This window comes from Triticum dicoccoides, chromosome 3A, assembly GCF_002162155.2.
Source record: "Triticum dicoccoides isolate Atlit2015 ecotype Zavitan chromosome 3A, WEW_v2.0, whole genome shotgun sequence".
Taxonomy (NCBI): Eukaryota; Viridiplantae; Streptophyta; class Magnoliopsida; order Poales; family Poaceae; genus Triticum; species Triticum dicoccoides.
This window is the reverse complement of record NC_041384.1, coordinates 19,848,484-19,860,413: the sequence shown is the minus strand read 5'-3', so window position 1 is coordinate 19,860,413 and position 11,930 is coordinate 19,848,484. Positions and strand designations below refer to the sequence as shown.

At 41.4% G+C, this 11,930-nt stretch overlaps 1 protein-coding gene across 4 annotated transcripts; it reads left to right on the top strand.

The window, feature by feature from the left end:
- Window positions 1-4,236: 4,236 nt before the first annotated feature.
- Window positions 4,237-11,539, top strand: LOC119266744 (mediator of RNA polymerase II transcription subunit 22a-like). Of its 4 annotated transcripts, none has more exons than XM_037548021.1 (4): window positions 4,237-4,504; window positions 4,587-4,652; window positions 5,524-5,758; window positions 11,271-11,539. In XM_037548021.1, the coding sequence occupies exons 1-3, from the start codon at window positions 4,346-4,348 to the stop codon at window positions 5,755-5,757; spliced, it is 459 nt and encodes a 152-aa protein (XP_037403918.1). In that variant the 5' UTR covers window positions 4,237-4,345; the 3' UTR covers window position 5,758; window positions 11,271-11,539. The 4 variants fall into 4 exon arrangements, with proteins under 4 accessions (XP_037403918.1, XP_037403917.1, XP_037403916.1 ...); XM_037548020.1 differs by lacking the exon at window positions 11,271-11,539 and adding an exon at window positions 6,346-7,764; XM_037548019.1 differs by lacking the exon at window positions 11,271-11,539 and adding an exon at window positions 7,794-8,121 and having other exon boundaries at window positions 4,239-4,504.
- Window positions 11,540-11,930: the final 391 nt, after the last annotated feature.

Sequence of the window (11,930 nt, the reverse complement as noted above, 5' to 3'; positions counted from 1 at the left end):
TGTGGACCATGTATTAAAAAATGTTAATCTTGTATTTGAAATTGTTAATCAAGCATTTGAAAAATATGTATCGAGAAAATGTTGACCATGTACTGAAAACAAAAGTTAAATTTGTGTTGGGAAAATATTGAACGTGTATTACAATATGTTCTTGACATATATACGAAAAATGTAGAGTGACACCAAAATAAGCATAGAAAAAAAAGAAAAATGGAGAAAAATAAGAAGATTAAAGAAAAGCAAAGAAACAAAAAAAGAAAACAGAAAACCCAATGAGAAACAAGAAAGAAAGAAACAAAACTGAAGAAAAGAAAAAAGGGGAAACCTAGTGAAAACCAAGAAAGTAATAAAAAGGAAAATCCCCCGTGCTCCTGTTTCTCTTGTCTTTGTTCTTTAGCTGTGCGAATGGGCTGACGCGATTAATGTCGAACCTTGAGCAAGATATCCCTACTGTCTCACTTACTGCGAGAGTTTAGTCACCGCGCCTAATAGCCCTTCAGGAGCTCGCAAAACGCTACGCGGGCCTTGGCCCAATATCGCTCGGCTTGCACACGCACACGGTAACTCGCTCGCTTTTTTTCACTTTTATTTTCTTGCGTTTCTCTCATGTTGTTCTAGTGTTCACAGCTGGTTTTTAAATTAAGAAATGTTCATAGATTTTAAAAAAGATAGTGATTTTAAAGCAAAATCACGTACTTTCAAAAGTAGAAGAAATATGGGAAAAATTTATAGATTTCGAAAAAATTAAAATTTGAAAAACGTTAAAGAATTTTAGAAAACTTCACGAGTTTGTTTCTTCTAGAATTTAATTAAAGTTCAAGTATTTAAAATTACTTGAATTTGTAAAAAATTCATAGATATAAGAATATATTGTCAACTTGAAAAAATATTTATTTGAAAAATGTGAATTTTTAAATGTTAGTGATTTGTAAAATATTATTAATTTTAAAAAGGTTCATGAATTTTAAAATTTTCAGGATTTGAAAAGAGCTTGAAAGTTTGAGAATTTTTGCGATTTTGAAAAAAATCATGAACTTGAATAAAGTTTGCCAATTAAAAATTGGAAAAAACAAAAAAAAATCCTGGGAAAAACCAGGGAAACCCGCCCTAGAAAACCGAACATGAGCTTCTGAAAGCTTCCTAGAATTGAGATGAGCTTGAGAAAAATGATACGCAAAAAAACCCTTTAGATTGTCCGAAACTAAGAACATTGGGGAAGGGGTCGACCTTCCCAAACTCGAGATGAGATTCAGAAAAATGAAACGCAAAAAATCCCTTTAGATTGGCCGGCCATCTGAGAAGACAGTGGAAGGGGTCGAGCTTCCCAAAGTCGAGATGAGCTTCTGAAAAATGAAACACAAAAAATTCCTTTAGATTGGCCAGTCAATTGAGGAAACTAGGGTAGGGGTCGGGTGTGCACTACCTATGGTCTCTAAGTGCCAAATGAATTGGCTATATTTCGCTTTAAGTGAATCATAGGTAGCACTCGCTTGTACTACTTTTCGTGTGGGTCAGCCCACTAGGCTAGTGTTCCCTACTATCCGTAAGCGCCAAATAGGAATTGGCTATTTCTCAGCCGATGCGAGTCGTAATAGGTATCTATAGCGCGACGCTACTGGTCCGGCCCAACACTGTAGCTACATGTTGATTCTGTCCTGAATTAGGGGATGCTCATCACGTTGTCCCCTGGCCATGTAGGATGGCCCAAGACCCACGTGATGATTTATCAGTGGGCCACGTTTGACGGGCCCAGGAGCGCCAAGATGGATATCTTCCGAAGACTTGGCGCAACCTCCATTACTTAGAGGTCGTCTACGCTATGATTAACCTAGATGTAACCGACTTACATGTAAACCTAGACACCCTTGATACCTATATAAACTGAGGAGTGAGGCTTGTACACGACACCTCATACACACATGATTTTCGTGGTGGATCAACCTGTAATTTGTACTTCTTTGGAATCAATCTAATTAAAGTAGGATATGGTGTATTATCTCTTCGAGAAAGCCCGAACCTGGGTAACAATCATGTGTGTATGTTAATATCGCACCAAGGTTACCGGCTCGGGACCATCCATCCAATATCTGCTGGAGTTGACTCCATCACATGAGAGTTCTGATATTAGATTTTTATTGGCCTTTTCATAGTTTTTCCTTTTTTCCTCTTATGTTTTCTTTTGTTATCTTTGTTTCATTTTTCAACACATGTCTAATTTTTTTCATACATATTATACATTTTTGGTACACAACAGTAATATTTTTATACACGTTTAACATTTTTCATATACATGATTAATATTTTTTTCAAATTTATATATTGATGTATACCTTTTCATATAATTTTTTTTGTATATATCTAAAACATTTTTGTATATAAGTTTATTTGTTCAAATATGTGTTTTGAACATTTTTCGAATATGTGTTAAACATTTTTGAAATATAAATTCAAACTTCTTTTGACTAATACGGAACATTTTTTTAAAACTATGCAAACATTTTTTACATTGGTAATTGTTTTTTAAAAAACTTCACAAACATATTTTTGAAATGTGTGTTTCTTACAATATAACATACATTTTTTTGAATTACACGATTTTTTTCTACATATAATATTTGACCAAAATGTCATGTATATTTTTGGAAAGGCGTGAACATTTTTGAAATGTCACATACATTTTTTAATGATACAATTTTTTTTCTAAAAGTTGAGTGAACATTTTCTTACACTACATGAACATTTTTTGAATGTGGCATGAATTTTAAAATATTAACTATTTTTTTTCGTAATAATGCTTTTTATTATTTAAAACAATATAAACAAAAGTAAAAAACAAGTGTCCAATGTCAGTGTGACGAAACCACATGGCTACTGGCCCGCTTCCAGGGTCACCCGTAGGTTTGCACACCTGGAAGCAAACTTTTTGTTGTGCTTGGAACCTGCCCCGGAGGGTGCCCAAAGTCTTCGGGTGAACCTGTGCAACCTTTCTGTTGTGTCCATACCCTACCCAATGCCTCTGAGGTTGCTCGGAGCCTATGAACCACGTAAAATATGAGGGTAACCGTTGAATTTGAGGGCCTATATAAGGTCATATTCTTCCCCATGAAGAAGGGGACGGTTACATTCTCTCTCACTTCCCTTCCCTTTCCGCTCAAATTTATTGATATTTTGGGGAGTGAAAGAGAAGTGCCCTATTTAAGTTTCTACCAAATCAAAATTTGTTCCCCTTGTATCCTTGGTGGATCTTGCTACTCTTGAAGGTTGGAGTGCCTGATGATAAATCAATTTGTGATCTTCCCCGTCGTTTATGAAGGTTTCAAGGCCGCCTCATGGTCTACTACTAATGGTTGAGAATCACCTTCGTGGTGTTATATCAAGAAGAATAGTGCGAGCCTTTATGGTAACACACAACTCTCCAATGATGACTAGCTTCCCTCTAAGAAAGTGAACATTATGATACATCCTCGTCTTTTGGTTATACCTAACCCTAGTTTTTTACTTGTGATTTACTTTGATCATTTAACCTTGCATTAATCATATATGATTGTTTATCTCACAATAGCTATTTTTTAAACACTCCTTTATATTCTGCATTGCCTAAACTTGCTAACAGTCAACAAAAAAAAATTATATTTGTCCCTATTCACCCCGCCCCCTTTGGTCCATCTTGATCCTTTTAGCGTTGCTAAGAGACCAAACGTGCACCCCACCTTCTCTTCGTGGGCCGGCCCATTAGCGATTTTGCCGACCTACTGCTATAGGATTTTGTGAGCTGTTTTTTTCTTCTCATAACTGGGTAGCATGGTACTGAAAGTTTTTTGCCGGGCCACTGCTAGAGAATTTGTTGAGCTGTTTTTTTCTTTCAAAACTAGCTACTGTGCCACTAAAATGTTCCAGAATTTACAAAATGATCCAGATTTTTTTAAATATTCAAGGATTTTTAAATATTCATGAGTTTTTAAAAACGTTCTGAAATTTAAAAATAGGATTTGCCGTATAGCACCTCCCCCATCATCACTGGAGGAGGGTGGGCTTGATGGGCCCCCAGTCCATCCTGAGATTTTGGACTGGCTTGTAGACAAATGGAAAGTAGATATGTGTGCCGGGATTAAAAGGCCCAACAAACAAACGCACGGATTGTCTCAAAAAAGAAGAAAAAAACGCACGGGGGACAGCCGCACCGAGCCACTGCCTCCCGGTTCTGCGCTCTCTGCCGCTCCCGTCCCCCCGATCTCGCCGGCTCGCGGCCTACCTCGCCGGAAGCCGTCGCCCCCCTGCCCCCCGGCGCCACCCCTCCCGCCGTGCTCCTGCCAGAGGGTGCCCGCCGCTCGCCGGGTGTCCCGCGATGAGCAAGCCAGGCGGCAGCGCTGGCGGCGCCACGGCGGGCCCGACGGCGGCGGCCGCGGCCGCTGCGGCGCAGAAGCAGCGGGCGCTCCTCCAGAAGGCCGACGCCGACGTCAGCAGCCTCGTCGACAACTTCTCCGCCCTCATCAACATCGCCCGCGTACGCCCCCGTTCCCTCCTAGCACTCGTCGGTGCTCTCGCTTCCTGCCTAACCCTAACCCTGCGGTTCTTCCTCTTCTCAGGTCAACGACCCGCCCGTGCGCAACTCGCAGGAGGCGTTCCAGATGGACATGCGCGCCTCCCGCATGGTAACGACGACTCGCCTCACTGCGCACCAGTTGCTCGGAGATATTTTTTTTACTGTTTCAAATTGTCATGCCCCAAATTGGAGTGGTGTTCTGCCTTAAATCAAGTGCTCCATTGCCGTAGTATCCGCTTGTTTTGATTCGGTGGTGCCATATCTAGAACAGCAACATGCTATAAATTGAAGTGAGATTGATGATTATGACATATAACCAGGCTATGAAACTAGCAGTGAAGATTGAAACAGTAACGCCCAATTGAGTTGTAGTAGAAGCCCAAGCTGTCAATCCCTGTATTAATTCACAGTGCTGTACTACAAAAGCCCACAAGTAGATATCAATTATCATGTAGTCATGTGGACTTAGCAACCATCATGACAGTGAATGAGGTGTGCCTAGGGTGAAAATGTGGATGCTAAATACAGTAATGATATGATCAAAATAGGGATCAGTTCGGTAAGGTCTATTGAGGATCTAAATCTAGATGAGCAGGGTAAGATTTCAGAAATATAAATATAATCTCTGAAGCACTCCAACCCCCGGTAGATTGATTTCATGGTCTTGGACTTTAAAACTCGGTGTCCCAATATACAGATGATGAGTGGATATAAGAAGCGAGGACTACCTTAGCTTCGGCGTCATAGTGCTGCAATTGTAACAGGTTGACACAAGAAGCAATGACTACCTTATCTTCGGCGCCTTAATTAGTGCTGCAATTGTAACAAGTTGATACAGAAACTATAGTAGCAGCTGATATGATATATGCTGTACTGCAACCTACTGTGTTTTGAGCTAATTCTAGAATACCATCAAATCTAGTATTCATTTTTCTCTATTCGTCTTGTTTGGTTGTCAAATGCTGTTTTATGTTTTCCAGGTGCATTCAGCAGACTCTCTGTTGAAACTAGTATCGGAACTTAAGAGGACAGCTATCTTTTCTGGGCTTTCTTCTTTGAGTGAGAATGTTGATAGGAGGATTGAAGTGCTCAGTCAACAGGCAGAGGAGACAGAGAGAATGCTGGAGAGGATTGGGCAGGAAGCAGCAGCAAGCCTTAAGGAGTTGGAGGCACATTACTACTCGTCTGTTGTGCGGACTCCGCTCTATGATTGAGGTGAACATATCTTGTCTTAGAAAAAAATATGTGTTTTTAGCTCTGCATCAGTTTGCTTCCTTGTATGATTCTTTACAAGGCTGTCATGTTGCATTTACCTGTAGTGTTAACCTATGGAAGCAGGAGTTTTATATGTGGTACAATAGTTTAACGAGGGTACCATCTATGTCTGTAATAACAAATGCAATGCCTATTCCAAGGAAATAGCACTGAGTCGAACAAGGACTTCATGACTCGACACGGTCAGACTTTGAAGTAGAAGGAACCATAACCAAGCAACCAAGCTTAGTATTAAAACATGGCTGTCATTGCTTGATACTAGTCCACAAGCAATACTTCAAATTTATTTACGCCCAAGTGCCCTGCATGCGTTTTATTCATTCTTTTAGATCAACAGGGAGGGCTCCCAGGCTCCATTTGATAGTAGCCCGAAAAAACACACGGACTGGTTATACAGAGTTCATTACAGATGCCACTGCTGTCAAAACTCACACAACACAATTTCGAATCCACAGAAAACTAAGAAAAGCAAAGTCCAGAAGTGCACGCCACCCCTGCTCCATCTTGATTCAGGTTACCATTTGCAGGTAGCCCCCATGCCCATCTTGAATCAGGCTACCATTCCAGGCAGCGCCAACATCGGTGATCGGAGAGTGTCCAGGACAGATGTTGGGCTTGCGGCCATCTGGGCGCCATGCACATGTAGCTTGTGAAAGAGCAAAGGTTCATCGCGCCTCACCCCCACTCCAGTAGCTCTGGTTCCTGCACCATTGTCTGAAGTCGTTGGCAGAAGAGATCTGTCTGCTCCAGCATGTGCTTCTTGAATATCAAGCGCCATCTTCTGATTGTTCTTAAAATCAGCGACCAAATCTGTTTCAAAGATAGCCAGACGACACCGTTAAATACAAAACTATTCCTGTGCTTCCACAAAGCCCAGAGTGTAGCAGCTACAATAGTATTAAACACATCAAGTCTTTTTCCAGCAATCCAATATGAAGAAACAGATTCCATATTGGTGCCCACTGGTTTGGCAAGGAAGCTACTGACTTCCTTCCAAACCATTTTGGCCACCAAACAATCAAAAAGAAGGTGTTGAACACTTTCATTTTCAGAACAGAAAACACAGTTTAAAGGCTTGTTCATCATTCTCTTCTGCAAGTTATCTCTAGTCATGATCTTACTATATGAAACTAGCCAGAGGAAAATGTGAATTCTGGGGGGAACAACCAGCTTCCAAACTGCAGGAATAAAAACTGGTGTCACACCTCTGTAGTTAATAATAGCATACAGAGAGCTAGTGGTGTAAGTGCCTGAGGCGTTGTATTGCCAAACAAGGGCATCAATATCCTCAGAGTATGAGATGCTCTTGGCAATAGCTTCCAATTAATACCATGAGTTCATCATCATGGTGCTCCCAGAAGTGCATGCGTTTTATTTTGCTGGGAATTCTGCCTCCCTTGTGGTAATTTGTCTTTACGATGAACAAATGGCTGGCAGGGGCCTTTTCCCTAAAGAAGTACGTACTAATTAAGTACTCTATGGTTATATATCAGTTGATGATTTATTCTTTGCAGTTTGGAGGCAAAGAACTTAGATAGTGAACAGTTGATGAACCATGCGGTTTGCGTTCTGGGGACGTATAGAAGTTCATGTCTTTGCATAATTTCCAATTGAGAGTTTGCGTCTGTCAGCTTAGTTGAAGAACGTGGTTGATGGCAGATAACAAGTGCCTGGGTGGATTTAACACATGTTTTTTTAGAGGAAATTTAAAACAAAACCTACCTGCTGAAATCATGGGAACTGTACGAGGACCAGCGCAAGAACTTAGGGCCTGTTCGGCTCTCCACCGGCTCTGTGAAATTACGAGATCTGCGGAGCACGTACTTACCAGCTCCACAAATTTAGTCTGCAGCTCCGTCAGCTCCGCGGAGCTGAGTCCGGAGCGGAGAGACTCCGAACACCCCCTTAACTCTTTGACTTGCTCTTTTGAGCTGATTTTGATTCGTGACGCTTTTGCAGCCATTCATGGTTTCAGGATGTCTCTGGCTCCCCGCTGGTAGCAGAGTGGCGCTTACTGAACCGAGCCGCGCGCAAGGACATGGTCGATGTAACTTGTGTAAAAATCACCTTAAACTATGTGATTATTTCCAACAATGTCGTATTAATTAGCCATTGAGATAGTGTTCTAGTTCCTACCCTGTTGTCCTAATTTCTAGTTCATTTTGGAAGGTCTACTTCCATGATGTGTTTGCGTTCCCGTGTTTCCTTTTTCTGAGCCCCCGTGCTACTCCATTTTCTGCGAGTACCATCTGTAACCCAAACCTGCAAGTCTAGGTCCCCAACAGATTAGGCTGCTTTCCCTTTCTAGTTTAGTACCAGTAGCTGATATTCGTGTATTCTTGCATCCTCCTACTTCACGGTTGAGTGATTTTCTTGTGTCTTGCTGTGCGAAATCGTCTCGGATACATTTTTTCCTATAAAATTAAAATGGATACACTCACATTCATTTTTTGAGTATGTTGTTTGGCATACACTGATGACATTATGCTCGTCAAAGTCCTTTTGTGTACGATTGCCAAAAGACAAGAATCGTGGAATGATGCGAGATTTGGGCCGTTCCGCCTCCCTTGTCCCGTCAGGTGTCAGTTCCTTCCAGGGCAGCTCTGTATGTGGCACTCGGTCCTCGATGTGGGCCAGTCAGCTGGTCAGCAGGAGGCGTAGGGAGTGTGCCGTGGCAGCAGTAGCTTGCTGGGCTGGCCGCATCATCACTCTCTCTTTTTGCCAGTGTACCTGTGGGAGCCCTGTACTACTGTACTGTGTGTAAGCTTGGGAGATGTAAAGGGTGATACGCAGCATCAGCTCGTGAACGGAGTGTGGCGGCAGTCAAATTCGCGGCACGGCTTGTGTGAACGAGAACAGAACAGATGGCCGTTGATGCCAGGGGTATTTGGCACGGCAGGCAGCCCTACATTCACCTGGAGCAATGCCAAAGAGCAGCGACACGAAGCCGGAACGTTCGTTTTTTGCCAACGAGCAGTTATTTACATTCACCTGGAGTATGATCGTCGTGATTGTAACTTAGCAACAGAGCACATAACCAGTACTCCCTCCATTCCACAATCTAGTGTCTCGTACTTTCTAAGGTTTAAGTTCTCACCGTAGTCGGTCTCGTTGGTTAAATTTATGGTCAAATTTAGATCTCGGAAAACACGGGCCACTGCATTGTGAAACAGCGGAAAAATAATCATACTACTCGCTCTGTAAAAAAAAACGTAAGAGCATTTGAAATAGTTTAGCGAGCGCACTTTGCCGACAGCGCAGTGGAGCGTTCGGCCAGCTCGGGCTCGCCTGCCTGGCTCCGGTTGGCTCGCGAGATCCTCTCTCCCGTCCGCTGCTGCTGGATGCAGAGTCAGTGGTCAAATGGGATGCAACGCGCGATCAGACACGCATGTTGCCGCCGTGTTAACGTTGATGGCCGACGCGGGAAAATTCTTTATTCCCATGTTGTTTGATCTGGTAGCGTGACGGCTTTGCCTGAAGCAGGAGTAGTACTCCCTCCTTTTCGGTTTATAGGACTTATCTCAAAATTTTAGTTTTTTCATTTTATAAGGCTCAATTTGATTGTTTTCCATCACATGTTCAAATTCCAAGGTGCATTAAATCATTGCATGCAAGTATTAAGAGAAAATTGATCAATGCATGTACTTTATGTGTTGATAAACATAATTTTTTAAGGAAAACAAGTGCATTAATTAGGTGCTTTTGCAAACTATAAAAAGTATTCCACCATTCATCATCTACCTTATTTGGTGAGATTTTTGAATCGAGCCCTATAAATCGAAAAGTTTCAGGGGAAGTACTACCACACGGCGTGGACTGGAATCGAGTAGTGGTGCGACGATGCGGGTGGGCCCGGTTTGGCTTGAGCCTGTCAACCCGGCCGCCACCATGCCGTCACCAAAGCACGTGTATGTTAAACCCTCTATTTGTAGTATAACATGGATGACAGCGTCGGTAGGATGATGAATCTTTGCAAAGCATTACCGATCATAGTAGTCCCGGGTCCCTGCTGGGTTGGCAAACTTTTTGCCCTCTTTTTATAATGGAAATGGACGACGCACATTGATTTCTTTTGGTATGGGCGGGGAGGTGGGGGGCAAAATTGTATATATGGTTGTGCGCTCCTGATCTAGCGATGGTTGCGCTTCGTGAGGCGCGCGTCGACGATGATGATTTGACTTCCGTGCTTCGGTTTCGATCATGTCGGCCCCTGGCCTGGGCAAGGCTCTCTCTGGCGAGGTGCTTGTCGGTGGTGGTGCGCTCCATCGGTGTTGGTCATTGTGTTTAGCTAAATAAAATATATGATATGTTAAACTGTTTGCTCCTGCCATGCAAACCAAAGATCGTCGTTTCATCATCAAGCGGTTTAGTCGAGGGAACCGGATGTGCCTGCATACCAGCTGGCAAGTGATTTTAAACATAAATGTTGTTCGTGACCTTCTCATTCAAAGCATTATTTTTTAGACAAAGGATGGATTTTATCGGTTTAAAATGGAGCATTCAGAGGATACATAACACAGTAAGCATCTAGTGGATTTTATTGGCTCATTCGAAGCATGATAACGCAGTGGTGTACATAGAATGGGTTTGCCTCGCCACTACTTGGGACCCAAGAGGAAGAAGCTTTACATCATAATAAGTTGTTTGTATTCGATGGTATTTTTTTATAAGTTGTTTGTATTTGATGTTATTTTTTTATAAGTTGTTTGTATTCAATGGCATTTTTTATAAGTTGTTTGTATTTGATGGTATTTTTTTATAAGTTGTTTGTATTCAATGGTATTTTTTTGCGGGTGATTATTCAATGGTGTTCGGATATTAGTTGAGAGTAACGTGATTATTGACCCTCATTATTTATGCACTAAATCTGAGAACATAACATCTACAACAAAATTGTTGTTGCGGCTTGAATTGTATCTGAAATTGGTCAATTTTAGTGTTATCCTTTAATGAAGTGTTGGTGCAAAAAAAAATTCTTAAACATATGGTGGAAAGCCTTGTGCATTATGGCAGGACAAAATCAAGAAAAATTCTTAAACATATGGTGGAAAGCCTTATGGGAGGACTAAATCTGAGAACATAACATCTACAACAAAATTGTTGTTGTGGCTTGAATTGTATACGAAATTGGTCAAGTTTAGTGTTATCCTTTAAGGAAGTGTTGGTGCAAAAAAATTCTTAAACATATGGTGGAAAGCCTTGTGTATTATGGGAGGACAAAATCAAGACAATGATATTTGCTTACATTGGTAGAGGGAAATGGAAGGTATTGAAGTGAGGAAGAGGCAAGTATGTTGCTATGAAATATTAATCTGGTTCTTGATTTGAATACATTCTAGATCCGTTTCTTTTTTCTTGCCCAAGCATTGCCAAATGTCAAAGATCTGTCTTTTGTGTTATTCACTCAACAATGTTGTGTTGTTTTAACTCACATTTTTTTTGTTTATTGTAGATAAATGGGTATCTTTTTTAGGATGGGAGAAGAAAACAGAGTTGGGGACTATGATGGGCTCTTCGATGTAGGCCATGGACACTGGTCATAAGAGCGTGCAATGAACACTGCCTAGGAGCAAGTGGACTTGATGATAAAAAAATGTTGAGGTAGTCCGAGGAGGAAAAACATGCCACGGGCCTCTCAAGAAAGATTTTTGGCAGTCTAGAATGTTCTAATTCTATAGGTAATCTAAATTTCTTATTATGTTTTTCATCCATCGTAATACATAGCATACCCACATACATGACATTTTAGATCCCTACTCAGTGGATGTTTTTGCATTGTTTTCGCCATTTATGTATTTTGCTTTCGCCATTTATTGAATTATTATTGGGACTATCCAATGTTTCCAGCATACCAGCCAAATTTTTAGGATTGGATTGAAGAGATTATGTTGTTGAGGTTATAAACATGGTTAGTGTTTGGTTAGAGGGGAAATTGTTTGCCACAAGGATAAAATCTCGATTGAAGAGTACGCATATCAGCTCCGAATTGCATTGGAAGGTATAAAAGGATAAAGTTGCCGGATCGGAAGACTATTCACTTGCATTGTTTGCCACCAAGACTGAAATTCCTCAACTTGAAGTCGACTTGAACCAGCATGTCTTCTCCCCAAGT

Excerpts from the sequence above, each read along its gene's own strand:
- LOC119266744 (XM_037548021.1), top strand. The coding sequence starts at position 4,346 with ATGAGCAAGCCAGGCGGCAGCGCTGGCGGCGCCACGGCGGGCCCGACG. Across the intron at positions 4,505-4,586 it reads CCCTCATCAACATCGCCCGC|GTCAACGACCCGCCCGTGCG; the intron begins GTACGCCCCCGT and ends TCCTCTTCTCAG. Across the intron at positions 4,653-5,523 it reads ACATGCGCGCCTCCCGCATG|GTGCATTCAGCAGACTCTCT; the intron begins GTAACGACGACT and ends TATGTTTTCCAG.